The sequence below is a fragment of the Cucumis melo genome, chromosome 2, assembly GCF_025177605.1.
Source record: "Cucumis melo cultivar AY chromosome 2, USDA_Cmelo_AY_1.0, whole genome shotgun sequence".
Lineage (NCBI taxonomy): Eukaryota > Viridiplantae > Streptophyta > Magnoliopsida > Cucurbitales > Cucurbitaceae > Cucumis > Cucumis melo.
In genome coordinates, this window is record NC_066858.1 from 23,683,774 (window position 1) to 23,708,993 (window position 25,220).

General features: G+C 33.1%; 2 protein-coding genes across 2 annotated transcripts; both read left to right on the forward strand.

Moving 5' to 3' along the window:
- Positions 1–3,503: 3,503 nt before the first annotated feature.
- On the forward strand, positions 3,504–11,743 carry LOC103494115 (actin-related protein 4). The gene is made up of 21 exons (XM_008455160.3): positions 3,504–3,830; positions 3,933–4,024; positions 4,883–5,059; positions 5,154–5,227; positions 6,100–6,180; positions 6,266–6,326; positions 6,460–6,509; positions 7,345–7,399; positions 7,515–7,592; positions 7,776–7,829; positions 7,999–8,052; positions 8,131–8,191; positions 8,490–8,541; positions 8,752–8,818; positions 9,240–9,302; positions 10,093–10,155; positions 10,500–10,562; positions 10,657–10,721; positions 10,983–11,051; positions 11,169–11,253; positions 11,366–11,743. The coding sequence occupies exons 1-20, from the start codon at positions 3,818–3,820 to the stop codon at positions 11,212–11,214; spliced, it is 1,338 nt and encodes a 445-aa protein (XP_008453382.1). The 5' UTR covers positions 3,504–3,817; the 3' UTR covers positions 11,215–11,253; positions 11,366–11,743.
- A 3,129-nt stretch (positions 11,744–14,872) lies between these two features.
- Positions 14,873–23,936, forward strand: LOC103494114 (carbon catabolite repressor protein 4 homolog 3). The gene is made up of 13 exons (XM_017045947.2): positions 14,873–15,129; positions 20,499–20,662; positions 20,760–20,825; positions 21,086–21,138; positions 21,223–21,304; positions 21,645–21,731; positions 22,119–22,211; positions 22,309–22,341; positions 22,448–22,560; positions 22,712–22,823; positions 22,997–23,082; positions 23,185–23,269; positions 23,515–23,936. The coding sequence occupies exons 1-13, from the start codon at positions 14,889–14,891 to the stop codon at positions 23,590–23,592; spliced, it is 1,293 nt and encodes a 430-aa protein (XP_016901436.1). The 5' UTR covers positions 14,873–14,888; the 3' UTR covers positions 23,593–23,936.
- The last annotated feature ends 1,284 nt before the right edge of the window (positions 23,937–25,220 follow it).

Below are 25,220 nucleotides of genomic sequence, written 5' to 3' on the forward strand. Positions count from 1 at the left end.
CTTATTTAGTTTTTGGTTCTTTATTTTATAACACGTTATCAGTACGACACTCTACAATTTTATCACTTGCAAAAGAGTTATGGACATTTCTCATATTTTGGCTGACTCAAAGATGAATAATGAAGACTTATGTTTGGCAGATAGTGAAACTACGCACACAATACTTAAAAGTAAAAAATATTTTTCTACATTGACAATGCTTGAAGCAAATGTCAATACGATATCAGGTTCTACAAACTTGATTGAAGGTTTTGGTAGAGAAAACCTTATTTTGCCTAGAAGAACAAAATTCACAATTAGTAATGCTTTGTTCTTTAGTAAGTCAAAAAGAAATTTATTGAGTTTCAAAGATATACGTCAAAATGGTTATCATGTCGAAACTAACAATAAAAATAATATAGAATATCTTTATATTACATTTATTGTTTACATGAGAATCGTATATTGAAAACACTACCTGCCTTTTCTTCTGGATTATATTATACTCATATACGAGTAATTGAAACATATACAACTATGAACCCGAAATTCATGAATTTAAATATGTTTACTGTTTGGCATGATTGATTGGGTCATCTTGGGTCAATAATGATGAGAAGAATTATTGAAAATTCTCATGGACATCCACTAAAGAACCACAAGATTCTTCAATCCAATGAATTATCATGTATTGCTTGCTCTCAAGGAAAATTAATTATTAGGTCATCACCAGCCAAAGTGAGAGTTGAGTCACCTACATTTTCGGAACGCATTCATGGTGACATATGTGGACCCATCAATCTACCAAGTGGACTATTTAGATATTTCATGGTTTTAATTGACGCATCAAGTAGATGGTCACATATGTGTTTATTATCAAATCAAAACTTTGTATTTGCAAGATTACTTGCTCAAATAATCAAATTAAAAGCACAATTTTTTTATTATACAATAAAAACACATTCGACTTGATAATGTGAGTGAATTTACATCCCAAACATTTAATAATTATTGCATGTCAATTGAGATGAATATTGAACATCCTGTAGCTCATGTTCATACACAAAATGGTTTGGCAAAATCAGCACTGCTCCAAAAGCGTAGTAGACCGATGGGTTCAAAGGTTAAAAATCCTCGAAATAGAAAAGTGATCAATAGTTGAAATGACTTAATTGACAATAGAAACATTCAAGAAAAAGTCCTAGACACGACTAATAGTAAAATTGTTGAAGAGACTCAAGTATATGAAGATAACAATGAGATCTCGATAAATTATATAATGACAGGAAAAAGATGGAATAGAACTAATGTAGTTGTGGACAACATTTTTGCGTATAATATTGCACATAATATCATTCATGAAAATGAGGATTATGAACCTAAATCTGTTGACGAATGTCGTAATACAAAGGATTGGCCCAAGTGGAAAGAAGTCATCCAAGCATAATTAAACTCACTCACGAAACGTGAAGTTTTTGGACCTATAGTTCATACACCTAAAGGTGTAAAACCTATGGAATTTAAATGGATATTTGTACGTAAACGAAATGAAAATGATGAGGTCACTAGATATAAAGCACAACTTGTTGTACAAGAATTTTCTCAAAGATCAGACATTGATTATGAGGAAACATATTCTTTTATGGTGGATGCTATTACATTAAGATATTTAATTAGTCTGACTATATGTGAAAATCTTGATATGCATCTTATGGATGTAGTTACAGCATACTTGTATGGATCTTTAGAAAATGAAATCTATATGAAAATCCTTGAAAGATTTAAGATACATGAATCATATAGTTCAAACTCTAGAGAATTATGTTAAATCAAATTACAAAGATCATTACGAGATTGAAACAATCAAGACGAATGTGGTACAATCGCTTAAGTGAATATTTATTGAAAGAAGGTTATCAAAATAATCCAATTTGTCCATGTGTTTTTATTAAGAAATCATAGTGATTTACGATTATAGCTGTATATATTGATGATTTAAATATAATTGGAACTCCTGAAGAGCTTTCAAAGGCAATAGAATATCTAAAAAAGAAATTTGAAATGAAAGATCTTGGTAAGACAAAATTTTGCCTTGGCTTGCAAATCGAGCATTTAGCCGATGAAATTTGTATTCATCAATCGACATATACAGAAAAGATTTTAAAAAGATTCTACATGGACAAAGCACACCCATTGAACATTCCAATGGTGGTTCGATCACTAGATGTAAAAAAGTATATTTTTCGACCTCGAGAAGATAATGAAAAATTACTTGGTCCTGAAGTACCATACCTTAATACAATAGGTGCACTAATGTATCTTACTAATAACACAAGACTAAATATAGCATTTTCAATAAATTTATTAGTAAGATATAGTTATTCTCCAACAAAAAGACATTGGAATAGAGTTAAGCATGTACTTCGTTATCTTTGAAGGACAATTGATATGAGTTTGTTTTATTCAAATAAATCAAACTTTAATCTAGTTGGTTATGCGGATGATGAATATTTATCTGACCCACACAAAGTAAGATCTCAAATAGGTTATATGTTTACATGTAGAGGAATTGTTATATCTTGGCGGTCTGTAAAGCAAACCATTACGGGCACTTCATCGAATCATGCAGAAATTCTTGCAATTCATGAAGCTAGTAGAGAATGTGTATGGTTGAGGTCAATAATTCATCATATTCAAGAAACATGTGGTTTGTATTTGAGTAAAAATTTACCAACAATATTATTTAAATATAATATTGCATGTATAGCACAAACCAAAAAAGGTATATAAAAGGAGATAGAACAAAGCATATCTCATCAAAACTCTTCTATACACTTGACCTTTAAGAAAATAGCGACATCAGTGTTCAACAAATTTCTTCAAAATACAACTTGGCAGATTTATTCCCAAAAGCATTACCTACATTAACATTTGAAAAGTTGGTGCACAACATTGAGATACGACGACTTAGAGAACTCAAGTGATGTATCCATAAGGAGAATAGAAATATTGCCCTTAAGGAATAGAAATACTGCGCTCTTTTTCCCTTAACTATGATTTTCTCATTGAGTTTTCCTAGCAAGGTTTTTCATGAGGCAGTTATTAATGTATAAAAATGATGTATTCCTTTTCCTTCACTAGAATTTCCTATCGGGTTTTTTTCTAGTAAGGTTTTAACGAGACATTTATTTTTATATAATATGGATATCTAACGGGAAGTATTGTAAATATAATGATATATTATAAATGTAGATATCCATAACCTACATAGGTTACAATTTTCATATAACTCTCATTCAATTCAATTCTATAATATAACATATACCATGATATATTCTATAAATAAAAGAGTGTGGTGCCTTTGTAAGACACACCACAATTGAGTTCAATTGTCTTCTCTTCTTCCTCTCTTTTCTATTCTTGTCTTGTGTTCTTAGTATTATTCTTATTTAGTTTTTGCTTCTTTGAATTAAACCTTTTATAAAGTTCTAAATATCTAAAAGAAATTTAAATAATTTAAGTTCAAAATAATTTAGAGACCGCCGAAACGGAAGAAAAAGAAATATTGTATTGGGCCGTCATCGTATTTTGTTGGGCGAAAGTTTGGGCCTTCATCGTCCGGCACTGACAAGGGAGATTCCGACCACCGTACTTCACCGCTTGCCGGCCGATCATTTGGCTAATCAATAAGCTTCCGGGGTTGAGGTTTAGTTCTGCTTCCATCTAGCTCGGAGTCGGAAGTCTGTCCCGTGTTCCCTAACCCTACCTAGAATTGGGTTTTAGGCAAAGGGTCAAAAACCCTAACTTCACTCTCATTCCTCCACTGAGTTCTTCAGCCATGTATGGTGGTGGTGAGTATCCCGAATTTCCTGACTTCTAATATACGCATGGTCCCGCGTTTGTCCATGAATTAATTCTGCTTTAATTCTCATAAATTGTTTGTTCTTCTACAGACGAGGTATCTGCTATAGTTATTGACCTGGGTTCTCACACTTGCAAAGCTGGTTATGCTGGAGAGGATGCTCCCAAGGCTGTTTTCCCCTCTGTAAGTATTTCTTGCATTTGACATGTTCTGTGTATATTAACTAATGCTTATGGCGGTCTACATTCTGGTGGTCTCGATTTTGTCAACTATTTGAGTGCTCATTGTCGTATTAGGGCGAGATATAGTTGTTGAACTGCTCAGAACGATTAAGTTTTTGAGCTTTTGGATGTTTTTTTAGGATTTGTTGGCTGCATTGATTTGCCGCGCCCAGTTTATGTGTCAGAGTGAAAATGTGAAGTGCTTGCTACTTTCGAGTTCCAATATCATTTTTGTGGTCATTCCTGAAGTCTTGTAGGTTCTGTAAATAAATGTTGAAAGTTCTAGAAACCAGTCCTTCATCTCCAATTTTGTTAACTAAGAGTTTGATTAAGCAATTTGAAATTTGGTTTCTTATGAGTTGAAAATTCCATCTTTTTTTTAGAGTCTTGTGTTGGGATATTTCTTTGTTTGGGATAAGACCTGATAGCTATGCAATCCAATTCTTGGTGTAACAATGATAAGTTATTATTAGGAGGATCTGAGATATGTGTCTGGTATAATTGTGATTTCTGTTCTTGGTTGTGGTAGTAGAGTTCATGATTTTTGTTTTTCTACTTTTAATTGACATAAACTGAACTGAACTTGAGAGGGAGTGTTGTAGAATGATTCCATGGGAAAGAAAATGAGATATGACAAATGGTTCTTGCCCATATAAGGACCATGTAGGAGATGGTGTGCACAACAGCCATATTTCTACGTACATTTCAATATATGATTAGTTTATGATGCCTGTGGTAGCTGATAGGTCTGTTATTGCTTCTGTAATGATATAAGGCATATAGCTGTATCTGTCTCAACCCTTTACCTTTGTTTGATAAGGTTGTTGGATGTACTGATGAAATGGATGTTGATGACACTACAAGTACCGAAAAGAACTCTGGATCTGCTGGAGAAGCTAAGAGTAATGCTAAGACTCTTGACTCTGATAAAGGCAAGGGAAAACGCAAACTATATGTTGGTTCTCAAGCTTTAGGGTTCCGCCGTGATAATATGGAGGTACGTATGTTTTCTGTCATTGATAGTTATTTGGAATTTAGTGGTTGTATTCTATATTCTAAGAAAATGTTATATCAATCGTGCTATTCATTAGGTACTTTCGCCTATTAAGGATGGAGTTGTTGTTGATTGGGATATGGTCGATAGCATATGGGACCATGCTTTCAGGTAATTATTAGAATCATTGTAATGGAAGTTCTGTTATCTTGGTCATGTTTTTTTTGTTTCTTTTTCCTTCCTATATTTGAGTTTGTCGATGTGCTTATTTGATCAAGGCAATAACATGGATTAACTGGGGCATACTCTATTGTGTTTTATCTTCTTTTATTTATTTATTTTTTTAATATATAAAAGATACCAATAATTTGTTAATGGATAGCATCAATTTTATTACATCATGTCTCACTGACTTGATTTCTTTTGGAATTCTTGTCATGCTCCTCTTTGTCCATTTCAATTTTTTTTCTTCATGGTTGGAAGAGTTTTCGTCATATGTTATGTTTACGGATATCAGTCACATTGTCTCAAGAGTTTTGGAATAATTTCATTTTGTGGCCACCCATGAAATATAGATACTACAAATTGTGCATAGAATTGATATTAGATACACATGAGACTAATACGTCCAGATATGTGATTTTTTGCATCAGGTTTTTTTTAAAAAAAAAATTCTGAAACCAACAGAAAAGTTAGTACGCCCAATCTTACACATAGATCACTGGAAGGGAATCTCACTCGTTCTTCACTGCTTTTAGAAAAACTATTTAGAGATGATAGAAGTAGACTGAGAATAAGGAGGTCTTAGATGGTGAAAGAGAGAAGCAAACAGAGAAAATTGCTCATTGAGACACTTTTGCTTATGATTAATCCTTTGTATTATTTCTTGTTACAAATACGTGGAGAAAATTTGGGACATTTTCTAGATCTAGTGCAAGCAGTTAGAAACTACTTACTTCAACGGTTTTTCTTATTTATTCTACAACTTTTAGAATTTACTTGGATTTCATAATAACTTTTATGATTTTTTTGTATCCTTTCAGGGAATGTCTACTTATTGATCCCCAAGAACATCCCATGCTACTTGCCGAACCATCTTCTAACTCACAACAACAGAGAGAAAGGTCATCAGTCACTGATAAGCTCCTTTTTCTGTTCCTTATGGGATTTACACTGAGTTGAATTATTTAATAAGACTTTTTCTGACAGGACGGCTGAGATTATGTTTGAGAAGTACAAAGTTCCTGCATTGTTTTTGGCAAAAAATGCTGTATGTTTTCCCTATTTACTCCGTTTTCAGATGCTTCCCCTCAAATCATTTTTTTTCTATTGCTTTTTTGATGTCCTCATTGATTGATCATGCTCTGTTCTTTTAAACTCATTCAATGAAATTTGGATTCTAGGTTCTCACGTCTTTTGCATCAGGTCGTGCTACATCACTCGTTGTTGACAGGTATCAGCTGATCCTATACTAGATATACTTATTGTGTGGCCATTGCATATTGTCTCTTTGAAGCTTGGTGGACCAAGGCTTTAAGAATATCATTTTATTGCTTAATAATGAATTCATTGATCTGATTTCATCAGAATTTATTGTTATTATCTTAATATTACCGAATAGATAGTGTTTTTGAGTCGCGTCTTATCAGTTTCTAGTTATTTTATTCTTAGTAGTTCTTGAATATCTTTTCTTGACTCAGTTATTTGCTGATCATTTTGATAGTTCACCCCTCAAATCTTGAAAAAAATTGGTTCATTGTATGGTCAAGTTATATGTCAAAATCTGGATTCTGGAATTTTTCTTAGTTTTTAAAACAAATAGTTAAAGACAGACAACCTTCATGAGTTGACCTAGTGGTAAAATAGAGACAGAGTCTTAATAACTAACTAAGAGGTCGTAGGTTCAATCCATATTGGCCACCTAGGTATCTAGGAGTTATTTTCCTATGAGTTTCCTGGACACCCAAATGTTGTAGGGTCAGGCGGGTTGTCTCGTTAAATTAGTCGAGGTGCGCAGAAGTTAGCTCAGACACTCACATGTATAAAAAAAAATGTTAAAGAGACACTTTAGGGTTTATTATTATTATATTGATTCAGTTGTCGAGGTTTGGAGACTAATGGCATGTTTATAACTTCTTAGTAGAAGTTAAGTTGAATTGTAATTGTACATCCAAACATCCATTCCATGGAGAATGAGTTATTCTATACGATAATGTTAGTGTGCGAATGTTTTCTGGCTGTAAGCAACTTTTGTAAGCAATTGGGTTTTAAATGATTGATACATGCAGTGGTGGTGGATCAACAACTGTCGCTCCAGTACATGATGGCTATGTTCTACAAAAGGTATTTTGAAGTGGATATAATGACTTGTGTAATCTTGGCTACATTTTATTTTTCTACTTATCTGCCTTATGCTCTAGTTATGTAAATATGGAATAATCAAAGAATTAATGTTCAGGCTGTTGTATCTTCTCCTGTTGGTGGAGAATTTCTTACTGATTGTTTGTTAAAAAGTTTGGAGAGCAAAGGTATCAAGGTACTATTGACAATAACTCTTATTCTTTATCTCTAACTTTTTGTACATGGTCATCCTTTTTGTAATTCATTTTCAATGTAAATTCATCAATGAAATTATCAAGTTCTCTCACGAAAAAATATGTTCCTATTTTATTGTGTAAGTGTGCAACTGCTGAAACATACCTTTTGATTATGCTTGCAGATAATGCCAAGATACTCCTTCAAGAGAAAGGAAATACGACCCGGAGAATTTCAGGCATCTTTTGAACTATTAATTTTGTAAAATAATAGAAAAATCTTTGGATTGTGGTACTTGTAGTTGTAGTATATCACAAATTCAAAGTAGTATACTCCTTCAAGTTATCATTAACTGTTAATTGTGGTTGGTCATTAGCTCTTTGACATTTCATTTATCTCTGTTGTAGATAGTGGAACTTGATTTCCCAAACACAACTGAAAGTTACAAACTGTACTCACAGGTATTTTGTTGATCATAAATAATTCCAGTTATCATTCTTGCTAGCTCAATTTTTGAGTAAAATACTCTATGTCGACAGAGGGTAATTGCCAGTGATATAAAAGAATGTGTATGCCGAGCACCAGATACTCCTTATGATGGTTTGCCCTTCCTTACTTTCTTTAGTTGCTAGAATTCATTGAGTTAGTTCATTAATTTATCTTTGACGTGAAGAATGAGCGTGGCATGTCTTTTTATTGTTCTGCATCTCATACATAGGCTTTCATACGTTGTTAGTTTTCTTTCACTTTAAAAGAATATTCTAAATGCTTCTGAGCATGAGAGGATATGTTATATTAAGTTTCACCTTTGACCCTACGATTCTTGCATCCTATTTATTTCATAGGATCCTGCATGTTGCATGCTAATTAGTGTGGTATTATATTTCTATCTATGCAGAAAGTGCATATTCAAATATCCCAATGACGCCATATGAACTTCCTGATGGCCAGTAAGTCGTTCAAAAGAGTTTTGGATGATTACATTTTCAAGCATGGATTGATACTTTTTGTCTCAACCTATGTTTTCCCCTTTTCCTGTATTGCAAACTTTTGGTTATTAGCCATGCAACTTCTCCTAGTCTCAGTACCTTTTTTTTTCCTCCTCTTTTTCTTCTTTAAATCATCTTTTTTACTTTTGTTCTCCTTCATGCTTGGAACAGGACTATTGAGATTGGGGCCGATAGATTCAAGATTCCTGATGTTCTATTTAACCCGTCCCTAGTGCAGGTGAGTGACTTAATTTCCATATCTTGAATTGAGAAATATTGATTGAGTGGTGTGCATAATGACTTAGCTAATTAATGATGATCCTATTGCGCTGCTTCCGTCTTTCACTTCAAGTTCAAATAAAACAACGGCTGTATTAGTTTCTATCATATTTGGATGAATAGAAAATGATTCTCTTTTTATCTTTGCATTTTTATTTCATCTTTTTCTTTATTCTTTCACTACTTAATTTGATAAATCTCGTCTCATAATTGCCTATGCATGTAGAATTGACATATAGCTTATAAACTATCCTATTTACGTTATTTGTACCAAGGCCTTCGTTGAGTCATCAGTCATCTCGATCCTTATATTAATGAGTAGCTATTTGATATTGTTGCTTCTCTTGCTCTCTCACCCTCTCTTATGTTATTATTACTAGACTATACCTGGGATGGAGAGTTTCACTGAAACAGCTCGCTCGGTTCAGGGATTGCCGCATATGGTATGTTGTGCTTTTATTACCATAATCTCATTTTTGATAACCACCTTTATATTTTGCTCCTCTGTTTCAGTTTCTAAAACATCGATTTTGTCCTACCACAAGAACAAATTGAGTTGAGTCTTAGAGGTATATTTGCGTAGGTTGGTTTAATTTTAATATATACGGAGTTGTGGACTAGGTATCACTGAAAACCAGTTTAATTCAATCAACCGGTTTGGTTCTCCCAATTCTGGGTTCATTGGGTTAGTTTTCCATTGCCTATTTTGAGTTTAAATTTCTAATAAGCATCCAAGTTTTAAGGGATTTTGAACCAAATAAATGGTTATTTTCTTTTCTTTTTCAACAAGATGTTCGGGTTTTTTTTTTCTTTAAGCAACCTAAATCTTAACCACATAGAATTTCCAACATTTTGAACAAAATACTTCCGCTATTGAGGCCATTTGTAAAAAATTAAAAAAAAATCAATGTTATTGGTATGATTCATTATAAGCCGTAAACCATACTAGATCTTCATTTCTTAATTCTTGCAGTCTTTACTTTTGGAAATTGAAGAATCATATGGTACAAAAGTTGGATCAAACCAGTTTCATTGGTTTGGTTCTTCAGTTTTCTTGATTTTAGGCACACCTGTGTGTACTTCCATAATCTCACCCAATTTGATAAATGTTTCCACCTGATCCTTTTAATTTTTTGGTTCTGTTCATAATTCTGTTGAGCATTTTTATAATTAAATAAAATCATGTATTTTTAGTTGAAAAGACAACATTAACTATGCTTTTTATTTGTGCAGGTAATCGAGAGTATAAATAAATGTGATGTGGATATTCGCAGGGAACTATTTAGCAGTATACTGGTATAGTTCAGTGCTCGAGTATTATTTCTCTTATTTTACATTTATTTTTTAAAAAACAATAATTTCTTGTGATATATGGTTGGTGAAAATGCTACAATTTTTTAGTGTCTCTCTCTGTTTGTTTTCCAATTTAGATGCTAGGAATAAGTATAAAATGAGATCGTCTCCGGTCCAGCATATGGCTCATTAAACATGCCAATGCGGCAAACAAGGCTGTTCATTTTCGGCTGCCTTCCTCTGATGTTTCAACTTATGTTTGTTTTCTTTTTGGCATATTTGTCATCATAATCAGTGTGTTTATTGGAAACACTCGTGAACTTGATCTCTTTTTCTACCTCTTCCAGCTTGCTGGTGGAACAGCTTCAATGCAACAGCTCAAAGAACGTCTTGAGAAAGATTTGTTAGAGGTATATCTACTAATAATTAGAAATCTGTGCACTTGAATGGAAGGGAAGAGGATAGATCTAAGACAAAATCACTAAGTTTGTCCTGAACTTGTAGGAGTCTCCTCAAGCTGCTAGGGTAAAAGTATTGGCGAGCGGTAATGCAACAGAACGAAGATTCAGGTATGAGCACGCTCTTCTCATTTCTTATATATTCTATGTACCACGTTTACTGTTTACCTGTCTATTGAGGCAGCTACATGGGAAAATAATCTAATTCTATGCTTGATGTTTTCTATGCCCTCTGTCGGGTACATTTGAAACTACTCTATGCTTTTCTTCATGTGCGGTTGGCACCACGATATTGTGTCCCATAATATTTATGCGTATTTTACTTTCCTCCTATGTTATTTGTCTAAGTTCTGGTGAAAAAATTTAATGCAGTGTCTGGATCGGAGGGAGTATATTGGCCTCTCTTGGTTCATTTCAGCAAATGTGGTTCTCCAAATCCGAGTAAGGCTCAAGTATTTGCCTCAGCAAATATTGAGGTTTCACTTCGAAGTAGTTAAGAATCATATTAAATTTGTCCTTGTTACCATAACAGTCACTCCATTTGTTTGCATCTAACAGGTACGAAGAACATGGGGCTTCCTATATTCAAAGAAAATGCCCGTAGACAGTAGACATCTTTCTTTGAAATGATAAACTACAAAAGGTTTATTTCCTGTTCCATGGAATAATGATAGTTTCTTTCTTCTTTTTTACTTCAAAGTTTCAAACTTGGGTTTCATTTTATCCAATAACCTGATGTTTCTTTATGCTTCCAGGTTTTTGGATGCTCGATCTAGATGTAAGCTTTGTCCTCAGGACAACAGGTTGTTAACTTTTAGTTTCCGTAGGCAACTCCAGAAATTCTGTTTAGCTTCTCTTAGCATCTGCGAAGCTAGAATACCATCAATTCCCTGATATACTAGTAGAGAAAGGTTTAAATTAACTTCCATCATTTTCATTATATGTGAATGTATTGCCCCCATTAATTTGCTGTTTTATTTGTATATTTTAATTTATGGCCTTGAAGGCAGCCACTAGTACTACATGGTAGTGCTACAACATTGCCTTCGACTATGGGACACAAGGCATTCTCCCTAGGAAATGGTAAAAATGATGTGAATGAGAATGTTAGTGGTAAAAATTATTTGATATTATGTTGCTTGGTGAGTTAAGAAGTTCACTTCCATTTCGTATTTCTCTCAACTGAGAATGTTTGCTCTAAAAAACGTAAACTTGAGTAATATCGATATGGAATGACTAAGGGGTTATGTTATTTCCTTCATCAGTACAACTTCAATGGAGTGTGTGAGAGCTCTTTAAAAGTTGCTTAAAAACCGATTTGCAGTACTACAACGTTGGTTAAAGGTCATTTTTTAGCATGTCGTATGGCTTTTTGTACAGAATAATACTGTATTTTATAGCTTAAATACGTTAAGCTTATGACCTTGATCACGAGATCTGAAATATGAATCTTTTGATTGAATAGTACGAAACACAATTGAAATAAAAAAAAAAAAAAAAGAACAATAAATCTTCAAATTTTGTTGCTTCATTTTTATAATTGACTTTAAAACTATTTCACCAAGATAAAGTAAACGGTATATTAAGTTTAGTACTTGCAAATAGATAATTCATTGGTCTTGTTGCAATTTGTTGCATCTAATCGTTACTAGTTTTAAGCCATCACGTTTTTAGTTAAACGAAAGTTGAACTAAAAAATGTTTAAGTGAAGTTGATTATGCACAATGATAAGTTTATAGAACTATTAAAAATGTTTTAGTAAAAATATACCTGAATATGGAGACATATTTATGTTTATATGCAGGTAATGCATAGCGACAACATGATGTATGATATATCTTTGAAGAGATTATTTATTTAGTATTTTTTTCAAGTAATACTTTGGGTGCATTATAAGATGTACTTACTCGTGTATCTCTTGTCATTACTCACATAAGAAAATAGTAAAATATTTCGCAAGATTAAAAAAAGAGAAAGACAAGTTAAATGCTCCCCTAATACACCTATGTGTATATACTAGTTTGAAACACGTGTAATGCACACAAGTCTTATCGTGTTAGAAAATGAGAAAATAAAAATAATTTTTATAGACATTTTTGTTTGTTAACGTTACTAAATAACCAAATTAATTATAGGAAGTCTAAAAAAAACGCAATAAAAATGTATAGTCCAATCAAATCAAATAATTTTTTTTTAGTATAATAGTTTAAAAGCTTGTGGATCAAACTCACTCATTTGAAAAAAGGGCGTACGTAATGAAAAAAATTGCATGATATGAAATAGTGATTTTAACCTCGAAAATTTTCATAAGTTTGTATAAAAAATCCTATTAGCATTTAAGAACATATTGAATTTAATAAATAAGAGTTCATCAAAATAACGAAATTGTTACCAAAGTAACAACGTAAAAGTTTACATTGAAAAGAACAAAATTGACATAAAATATTTCTCCAAATCGAATCTTTTATATATACTATAGATAGTGAGAGTTAAGAAAGTGTTATAAAAACTTTTGAACTTTCAAATCTTTAAATTTGTATTGTTAATTAGAATTAATGTAAAATATTTAATTTTTAATTAATTTCTAAAATATAAATAAGAAATCATTTAACTTCAACTTTTCACTTCTTGTATACTTTAGTTACTTTAATTCAACTAAATTAAGTATAAAAAAAAAAAAACCATTTACTTTCCAATTTTGTACGTATTACATATTTTAGTTACTTTAATTCCACTAAACTTAAATATAATAATTAGTTCAAAAAATAGTGGAAGAGAGTCTGTAATAAATTAAAAGTAAATTTGAGAATTAGAAAACAAAACTAAGAATCATTTTTTTTAATAATGCATTTTAAAAAAGTAATGTCAAAAATAGGGTAGGAGGCAAACTATTGACAAAAATAGAGTGATTTTGTGGAAGTCGTGTACGGTACACGACTTTGCTACGAAATCGTAGACGGGGTCCACGATTTCAATGCGTGGACCCCACTCCTTTCTTTTTTAATTCAAAGATATTCAATATATATATTTATTTATTTAGTATTTAATACGTGGGTCCCACACATATTAAATATATATATTTATATATTTATCTATTTATTATTTAATATGTGGGCCCCACAAGTTATTTATTTTTAAATTTAAATATATTATATATTTATGTAACATTTAATATATATATATATATATATATATATATGTATTATTTTGGATTTTTAATAAATGCATTAATTTTCTTAAAACGAAATTAAACAAACTCAATCTTTTGGATTTCTATTCTACCAAATTTCGTTATTCGGACTAAGCTAAGTAGATAAAAGATGAAAATTAAGTAAAAACGAGCTTAAAAAAATTAAGACAATAGTATTCTATATATACATCAAATTTATATCAATAAAATCCAACAAAATTTAGGAATATTTTTTTTAATAATACATCTATTTTTGTCAATAGTTTGCCTCGTACCCTATTTTTGATATTATTTTTTTAAAATGCATTATTAAAAAAAATATTTCCAAATTTTTTTACATATTTTTCATCTTTTATCTGTTTAGCTTAGTCCGAATAACGAAATTTGGTAGAATAGAAATCCAAAAGATTGAGTTTGTTTAATTTTGTTTTAAGAAGTTTAATGCATTCATTAAAAACCCAAAATATAATATATATATTAAATGTTACAATAAATATATAAATATATAATATATTTAAATTTAAAAATAAATAACTTGTGGGGCCCACGTATTAAATAATAAATAGATAAATATATAAATATATATTTAATATTTGTGGGACCCACGTATTAAATACTAAATAAATAAATATATATATTGAATATCTTTGAATTAAAAAAAGGAGGGAGTGGGGTCCACGCATGGAAGTCGTGGACCCCGTCTACGATTTCGTAGCAAACTCGTGTACATGGTACACGACTTCCACAAAATCACTCTATTTTTGTCAATAGTTTGCCTCCCACCCTATTTTTGACATTACTTTTTTAAAATGCATTATTGAAAAAAAAGATCCCAAAACTAAAAGCAAAGGCATAAGGATGATAAAAAAGTTCCTTTCGCTTTTAGGCTTTTATATATACTATAGATATACATGTACATATATACATATTTACACACATACATATATATACATAACACATACATACATATATATTTTGGAGCGTTATTGTCATTTTTTTAGACTAATTGCAAAAACAAGTGCTACAAACAACTATAAGAAAGAGTTATCCATCCAAATATTGGGTCGTTGAGGCTGTGGCGCGCAACCATGGCCACTACCTTCCTCAGCTGCGGTCCGTTTTTGCGCCAACACTCTCATTTCTCCAAATTCTTCTTTTCCAGCTCCAAAGATGCCGCCGATGCTTCTTCCACATCGTCATTACCAAAATCAACTACTACCTCTTACACCCGTCGATGGTACAACCCCTCCAGCCGAAGACAATTGAACGAAGAAGGTGTTCAAATTCTACGCCACTGGATTGAGGCGGATCAACCTTCCGCTTCTGAAGGTATAGCTATTCAACTCTTCAAATTCTTTAAACGGGATTCTGTTTCGTATTACGATCGCGAGTTATTCGCAGGGCGGGATTGATACTAGTGAAGTTACGACCAGCATCACCGTTATGCTAATCGCTGCTGTTAACTCAAAAATCATTGAAAATACAAACGTAGATTTTCCGGGACTCTGTTATAAGTACAAGATGTTCCTAAAACTTGGGTTGTATCCGTATTTATCCAATTTACTGCTATTAGAGCTGTTATTTTCTAGAGTAAAAATAAATATTGCAATGGAAAATTGAAGACAAATTCATTTCAATTACATTCAAAGAAAAATACAGTATTTAAAGTCTTAAAAATAACTACCCACTAACATCATGACCCTAAACTTTCTCCACTAACATCATGACCCTAAACTTTCTCCACTAATCAACATGACCCTAGACTTTCTCCATGATTACAAATCATGAATGACTAATTCCTAAGAAATAGGAACAAACTTGGACTAAATTAACTTAACAAAGATAAACACACATGAGCATGTTTCAATCATAAAGCACTTTCTTAACACTCCTCCTTGCTTTAGGAGTTGCAAACACCAAGTTTTGACCTTAGAAACTCGAACTTGCAAGTAGGCAACGGTTTAGTTAATATGTCTGCAACTTGATCTTCTGTTTTGCAGTAGACAAGAATCACCTCTCCACTTTTCTGCACTTCCCTTAAAAAAAATAACTTGATGTTAAAATGTTTAGTCTTCTTATAAAACACAGGATTATGAGAAATAGCAATAGCCGCTTTGTTATCAACAAGAATCTCCGTGCTTTTCTTCTGCTCCAGATCAAGGTCAAGTAAAATTTTCCTCAGCCATAAAGCTTGATTGGCAGTAGCTGTTGCAGCAATAAATTCTGCTTCAGCAGTGGATTGGGCTACAATCTCTTGCTTTTTCGAGCTCCAAGAGAAAACACCAGAGCTAAGAGTAAAACAGTAACCTAAAGTGCTTCTCATATCATCAATGGAACCTCCCCAATCACTATCAGAAAAACCAATCAGTTTGAACTCCTTGCCCCTAGTGAACTTAACACCAAAATCACTTGTGCCTTTGACATATCGTATCACTCTTTTTGCTGCCTTAAGATGTAATTCACTTGCACAATGCATGAAACGAGACAAAATACTCACAGCATTCAAAATATCAGGTCTTGTTGCTGTGAGATACATCAAGCAACCAATTAAACTCCTAAAATATCCTTCATCAACTTTGTCAGCACCATCTTCTTTGCACAACTTCTCTTTTTGATTCATTGGAGTGCTTACAGCCTTACACTCATCCATCTTAAACTTCTTTAGTATTTCCTTTGCATATTTTTTCTGGCAAATGAAAACTTCACCTTGCCCTTGCTTGATCTCTATGCCAAGGAAGTAGGACATGAGCCCGAGATCTGTCATTTCAAACATCTTCATCATCTCCCATTTGAAATTTTGAATATGATCTGCATTGTTTCCTGTAACCAGTAGGTCATCAACATACAGTGAAACAATAAGAATGTTAGTACCATTGTGCTTAACATATAAGGTTGATTCTGATAGACTTTTCAAAAATCCCAAGCTCAGTAAATGTTCATCAATTTTGCTATACCAAGCTCTTGGAGCTTGTTTTAAACCATAAAGAGCCTTCTTGAGAAGATAGACTTTATTTCTTTCACCTTGCTTCTCACATCCTTCGGGCTGCTCAACATAAATTTCTTCTTGTAAGACACCATTCAAAAAAGCTGATTTGACATCCAACTGATACAATTTCCACCCCTTTTGTGCAGCTATTGCAAATAGTAACCTGATTGTGTCCATTCTAGCAACAGGAGCAAAAGTATCAGAGTAATCAACACCAAAGATTTGAGCATACCCTTTAACCACAAGCCTGGCTTTGTGCTTGTTAATCGAGCCATCAGCATTAAGCTTGGTTCTAAACACCCATTTAACTCCAATTACCTTCCTATCTTGAGGTCTGTCAACAAGGATCCAAGTTTTGTTCTTCTCTATCATTGACAACTCCTCCTCCATTGCAGCTATCCACCTTTGATCTTTCTTTGCTTCTGCATAGTTTGCAGGTTCACACACAGCAACATTGCACCTTTCATAAATATCAGAAAGCAACCTTGTTCCTCTCACGGAAGCATCATCTACTATTTCATTCTGCCTGTCATCTTCCTCTTCAATGCTTGAATCAAAAAACTTGAATTTCATCTTTTCCAAGGTCTGACCTTTCTTCTCTGCATCATCAAAGTTCCACTCTTCATCTTCCTCGAAGTGAACATCCCTGCTCACGACAATCTTTCCAGTTTGTGGTTGGAAAATTTTATAGGCTTTGCTGATAGAACTATAGCCTATAAAGACACCCGGTGAAGCTCTCCTATCAAGTTTGTCACGCTTGCTCTGTGGAACATGAGTGAAACACAAACAACCAAATACTTTGAGAAGTTTCAATGATGGTTTGTACCCATACCATGCCTCAAATGGTGTCTTTTCCTTCAATGCTTTTGTGGGAAGCCTATTTTGAAGAAATACAGCTGTATTTGCTGCCTCTGCCCAAAACTTCTTTGGCAAACTCTTTTCATGCAGCATGCATCTTGTCATCTCCATGATGTATCTATTTCTCCTCTCACTAACTCCATTTTGTTGAGGAGTGTAAGGAGCTGTAAGTTGATGTTTTATGCCTGAATCTTCACAAAACTTGTCAAATTCTGCCGAAACATACTCCTTCCCATTGTCAGACCTTACCATTTGAATTTTGCAACCACTTTCATTTTCAACTCTTGCCTTGAACTTCCAAAAGACATGAGCAACCTCTGATTTAAACTTCAAGAAAAAAATCCAGCACATTCTGGTGAAGTCATCAATAAAAGCAATATAATAGAGACTACCTTTTAAAGAAGGTGTTCTCTGAGGACCTGCAACATCTGTGTGAATGAGCTGCAATTTTTTAGTGGCTCTCCAAGATGACTTGGGAAATGACTTCCTATTTTGCTTTCCAAAATGACACGCTTTGCAGCTTGAGATTTCTTCACTAAGCTTGGGAAAATCAAGTGCCAACTCCGTTAGTTGTAGCAGCCCTTGATGATGATAGTGACCGACTCTTTTGTGCCAAAGCTGTGTTTCATCTTCTTTGAGAGCAAAAACAGATTGCTTCTCCTCTAAAGGATTAAGTGAAAAACTTTTTCCTTTCATTTTTACTTTGAAAATATCTTGATTTGCTGCATCCTTAATCAAGCAATATTCATTTTCAAAAGTAACTTTAAAACCTTTTTCAATAAGTTGACCCACACTCAACAAATTTTGGTTAATGTCAGGTACAAAAAGAACATCTTGTATATGCTTTGTACCTTTACAACTGGCAATCGCAATAGTCCCCTTTCCTTTGACTGAGATGTAGTCTCCATTGCCAATTCTGACTTTGGTGATATTTGTTGGCTTCAGATCTTTAAACAACTCCTTGTCATGAGTCATATGGTTGGTACATCCACTGTCAATCAGCCAGCTTTCATTTGACTCACCACCCACGAAGCATGTTGCCACAAACAATTGATCCTCCTCCTCCTCCTCCTGATAAGCAATTTTGGCCTCTACACCTTGTTGTTGATTATTGTTCCTGCAAATTACAGCTTCATGCCCCATTTGGTTACATTTGGTGCACTTGGCGTTTGGTCTCCTCCAGCATTTAAAAGGAGGATGACCCTGTTTATTGCAATGTGAACAGGGAGGATAGGATCCCTTCTTGACTCCTGCTTTGTTGTAAGTTGAAGATTCTCTAGTAGAAATTTGATTCTTCTTGAAAAACTTCTTCTTCTTATTGTTCCTAACGTTCTCATGATGCTTCGCTGGCAAGGCTCCTTCAACAGCACCTTTTTGCCTCATGGCTCTTCTTTGTTCCTGCGCTTGCAAAGCATTGAGTATCTCTGCAAGAGTGATTTGAGTCAAATCTTTGGTATTTTCTAAGGCAGAAATAGATGCCTCAAATTTTTCAGGCACTGATACAAGAATTTTTTCTACAATTCTTGAGTCCTTGAACACAGAACCAAGTAATCTGATTTGGTTTGCAATGTCCAATAACCTAACAGAATACTCTTTAATTGATTCTGTTTCCTTCATCTTCTGCAACTCGAATTCTCGAATCAAGTTTAGCACACGCATTCCTTTGATTCTTTCATCTCCCTCATATTCTGACTTGAGATAATTCCATATCTCATATGCTGATCTCAGAGTCATAATTCTAGTGAAGATAGTAGATGAGACTGCAGCAAACAGACATGCCTTTGCCTTGGATTTCTTTGTCTTCTTCTCCTTTTGCGCTTTGATTTGTGCCATGGTAGGATTGTCTGGAAGAGCAGGAATTTCATAATCCTCTTCCACTGCTTCCCAAATGTCCAAAGCTTCCATATAAGCTTCCATACGAACTGCCCAAACTTGGTAGTTGTCTCCATCAAATATCAATGGAGAAATTGAAGTGAAACTAGAACTTGTTATGGCGTCCATGACACAACAACTCACACTCACAGATCCCTTAAGAAGAGAGCTCTGATACCAATTGTTATTTTCTAGAGTAAAAATAAATATTGCAATGGAAAATTGAAGACAAATTCATTTCAATTACATTCAAAGAAAAATACAGTATTTAAAGTCTTAAAAATAACTACCCACTAACATCATGACCCTAAACTTTCTCCACTAACATCATGACCCTAAACTTTCTCCACTAATCAACATGACCCTAGACTTTCTCCATGATTACAAATCATGAATGACTAATTCCTAAGAAATAGGAACAAACTTGGACTAAATTAACTTAACAAAGATAAACACACATGAGCATGTTTCAATCATAAAGCACTTTCTTAACAAGAGCCTCCGAGTTTGTGATATGATATGTTTTTCTCTAACGATAAACTGCTCTTTTCCTGTCCCTGGACGTAACTAACACAAAAACCACTTAAATTTCTATGTCAATTTTCTACCGTTTACGTTTTTTTTTTTTTCGTTTATCCTTTATCGTCTATTTCTTAACATTGTTAATGTGTGATTAAAGTAATATCAGAAGAAAAGTTAGTGAAGGAATAGAAGTTAAAAGATTTAGAAGGATGGAGAAGTAAGTTTAGAGGGATTGGATTGGATTGAAATGCAGTAACATGAAAGCAGTATAGGGGTCATCCTTTGTCAATTATACTATATAGATTCTGTAAATTCATTACGGTAGAACCACAAATAGGCTATAGCTTTTCATGGAACTGGCACCTGATCAAATGTGTTATGGAGTGCTATTTATATGAAAAGAGATTATATTTCAAATGTTGCCTGCAAACAATAAGTTTGATGAAATTTGATGTTCCAGAAAAGTTTAGTGTGGTGTCATACAACATATTGGCGGAAAGGAATACATGGAAACACAGAGGTTTGTATCCCAACGTTCCTTCACCGTACCTGAAATGGAACCATCGTAAGAGAGTTATATGTGAGGAACTTCTTATGTGGAACCCTGATATAATCTGCTTGCAGGTGAGCTTGATCTTCTCTCTGTCTTTTGTCTCTACACGCTCTTACTCATTACTGTAATGAAAGGTGAAAAGCGTTGTTGTTTGTCAATTGCTGATAGGAAGTGGATAAGTATTTTGATGTTTCAGAAATCATGGAGAAAGCAGGTTACGTTGGGTCATACACGGTGAGTGTTCATTTTCTGAATTTGATGTGTTCCATCCACTAGAATTAGAAAGTAATGTGTGAACTTATGACTTACAAACACAACTTGTACATTAAATATTTATTGAATTGGATTTCATCAGCCAAAATAGGGGGAAAAAACCTTCACTCAAGAGTTCTTGATTGTTGTGTTCAGTTTAGTTATTTATTCTTTTACTATTAGTGGGTTTATACTTTTGCAGCTTATTGTATATGATGCTAAAGAATAATTTGAAATGGCAGAGACGAACTGGAGACGCTATTGATGGATGTGCTATATTCTGGAAAGCTGACAAGTGAGGATATGGCTTTTTGTGATAATGTGTAACACCTTGTTATGCTTAAGTAAATGATCTAACATCTATTATTCACTTGGTAAGGTTTCGACTGATAGATGAAGAGAGCATCAAATTCAAGATGTTCAATCTTCGTGATAATGTTGCTCAACTTTCTGTGCTGGAGGTAGACATTTATTATCATTCAGTCATATGCTTGAGCTGTTGTAATGATGTCATTGGTGATAATTTTGAAGTTATCCTCGTTCCAAGTATCAGTTTGTCAATAAATGTTATTGATTGATAAAAGTTTTGTTCTAATTGTTTATACGGGTTCCATCTTTAAACTAATTGGCGAGAAAAGAGTAGCTCATGAATACCTCCCATCTTTCCAACGTGGGATCCTCAACAGTTGAAGTAGCATGTATTAGCATATATTCAAATTTTCTTATGATATTCACCTGAAATTCTGAGATTTAATTTATTTGAGACCAACTTCCAAACATAACATTTCTATATGCAGGCAGATGTTCAAAGCTAATTCAAGAAGATTACTAATTGGTAACATCCATGTGCTTTACAACCCAAGCAGGGGGGACGTCAAATTAGGTCAAGTAAGTTCCATGGAAAACAAAAACTATATCTACATTATTCATATGTGAGTATTCATTCAAATTTTTCTGGACATGTTAAATACATGCGTTCAAGCTAAGATCGTTTGTTCAAGTGTGTCAACACTTTCTTTTTGTGATTTCAAATTGTATGTCTTTCTAAAGAAAAAAGGAAAAAAAACTGTCACATGGAACTTGGAATATGAAGGACAAACCTCGAAAAAAACAAAGAAGTTCATGTATTAATAGAAGTTATGAAAAAGAATCTTGCTTTGACGGTTTTGCCTGTTATGTCAATTTTGAATCGTATCAAGTTTTTAGATGTTTTTTGATGATGGATAGCAAATGAAATTTTATCTTATTCTTCTTTGTTTTAAAACTAAATTGCAGATACGTTATCTGTTGTCAAGGGCAGAGATTCTTTCTAAGAAATGGAGCAATCTTCCTTTTGTTCTTGCTGGTGATTTCAATAGTACTCCTGAGGTTTCATATCGAAATTTTATCTATATTTAGATACCATTAAGTTTCCCAAATTTTCATATGTAACACGAAGGTCTAACCCTTTACTGCTTGTTGACAGAGCGCAATATACAAGTTCTTATCATCATCGGAGGTACACTTATTAGTCCATGATTACTTAAAATTAATGTATTATGTCTAGAAATCATATGATCTAGTAGTGTTCGATCCAGTAGTTTGATTTATCATGCCATTCACAGCTAAATTTCATGTCCTATGACCGAAGAGAACTGTCTGGACAATCGGGATGTCATCCCGCTAAAGTTTTGGGTGTAAAGAAAGAAGTGTGCACACCTTTTTTCTGTTTGGGAAGGTAATAATATTCAGGATAATATGTTGGATTTATATGGCTTCATTCTCACTTTTCTAATTATGTTCTCGTATGCAGCTGACAAGCCTATAAGATTTGTTAGTTTCACTAAAGTCTATTTAGTTAACTTCTATGTTTTGACTTTCTTTTTTAGTCAAACAAAAGGTCTCTGGACTGAAGAAGAGGTGAAAGTTGCTACTGGCAGTGCCGACTGCAAAGTGGTGACGAATCCCTTTAGGCTTACCAGCTCCTATGCTACAATAAAGGTATGAAGTTTTTGTACCTCCAGAGTTAGTTTCTATGTATCTCCGACTACCCCTTTTAGTTACTATTTTTTATTTGTTATTCGTTAATCGTTTTATTCAGTTTTCTTGTAACAAATATTGAAATTATGACCTCCTTTTTTATTAAAAAAGAAAATCATATCTACATCATTCAGGGTCCTACTACAACACGGGGATCCACTGATGAACCATTGGCTACTTCCTACCACTCCAAGTTTCTTGGAACTGTCGATTATATTTGGTAAGCTGCTGTGATTAGTAGTTGAAAAGATTATAGTAGTAGCTTTAACTTGTAATGTTGGTGCTGCTGTTCATGTGATAATCTTTATTGCCTTTAATTTAGGTACTCTGATGATCTTATTCCTATAAGGGTTGTTGATACTGTTCCAATTGATATTCTTCTGAAAACAGGCGGCCTTCCATGCGAGGTAGTTGAAAGTTAATAGTCCTATTTCACTTTATGTTTTATATTTTTACAATGCTCAAAAGTATCTTTTGCAATTTAGTCCAACTATTTGGAAAACAACATTTTAAAAACAAAATGGCGATGGAACAAGTCTTAATCATTGCGTTTTTTTTTTTTTTTTTTTGACATGGCTTCGTATATTTTTTACCTTTCTACACATTACCAGTCTTGACAGCAATCTAACAAAATTTGATCCCCCTTTTACAGAAGGTGGGCAGCGATCATTTACCCTTGGTTTCTGAGATTGCCTTCATAAGAACATCAGAAGAAAGCAATAGCCAATAACTACATCTAAGTAATGATTTCAGACTTTCAGCAAAATTGCTATCAAAGTAAGCACAATAATTAGCGGTCTACCTTAAAACATTATGAACACTGCTTGAATGAAACTAAAAGTGGACTCTAGTTTTCTTTTCCCTTTTTTTTTTTTCTTTTGGTATTTAGATAAAGAATTTGAAATACGTGTAGAGGTATTCTTTGTGAACTATAGGTGAATCAGATATAGATCATAATATTAAAAGCTAGGTTATGTTGTGTTGTTATTTTCCATTTGTTTGTTACAGTAAAAGTATTGTCGGTGATTTGAACCTCCAACATTGAGAAAATAAATAGATGTTAATTACTACTAAGGTATACTTTTGTTAGCACATTTTCCACTTTGCTTATTATTTTTACTCTCTATAGTCAAGTTACTTATCTATAAATCACAACAAGTTTGACCACTTAACTTTGAACATATCAATTTTCTAGTTCAAGCTAGATAATGCATTAAAACGGCAAATCTAGATTCTTTTCCCTTTGGGTGACAAGTTTATCATTTTTATTCTCAAAGATGTGCTGGAAAAGGAGTCCATACATTTAAATGATCTTTTGACTTAAGGCTTAAATACATTGAAGTGTCTTACTAGAGATCAACAAAATTAATTAGTAGTGTGATGTATTTTGCTTTTATTTATTTTATTTTCTTTGAGTTCAAGTAATATATATATGGTGTTAGTTTCGAACCTAGCTCCAAGTTAAATTGACTTGTTACATCTTGGTTGGGGTAGATTCTTGATGTCTATTGAGTTGTACTCGGTGTAATAGACATTTAATTTGTTTATGATTTTGGGGAAGTAGCAACTCTTCAAGCTTACTATTTTTGGAACCACAACTTTTAGGATTGTTGACAGTAAAGCAACAAATTACCCCATGAAATGGTGTGTTGGTAGTTGAAGAGAAAACAATTTGTGATTCCCTCCAAAGATAATGGCTTTAAATGACAAAATTAGTAAAACTATTTCCAATATAGTAAGATACCACAGGTCTTAAGATGATAAAACATTTATAGTCTACCACAAAGTTTAATGTTGATATATTTTGCAAACAAAGGTTTGACCCAATTGGCATCAACGTATGCTGAAAATTAAGAGGTCCTTAATTTAAATTTTCTTACGTCTAATTTGTACTAACAAAAGTTGATACATTTTTAATCTTAAATGTTGGGATTCTTCTTTTTTAGTGGCATGTTTAGTTTTATCATTTTTGTCTTCAAAGATTCGAGAAAATAGATTATGTATATTTAAATGATCGTTTGACTTTGCTTTATTTATATACAACTTAAAGGTTGGGATATCGAGTTGTTATACAACTTACCCTTTTGGAGCTATAACTTTTAGCATTGTCAATAGCAAAGCAATAAATTACCCCACGAAGTGGCGAATAAGCATCGATGATAAACAATTTGTGATTCTCCAAAATTTAAGATTTTTTATATGATAACAAATACGATTTTTTTTATTTAAAAAAAAGGGCTCTATTTGATTTCGTTTTTTTTAAGGTGAATTAATTAAAATGATAAAATTTCTTAAGTATAGAAAAATGGTAACATGTCAAAATGTATATATATAAATTGATATCTTTGCTATATACGT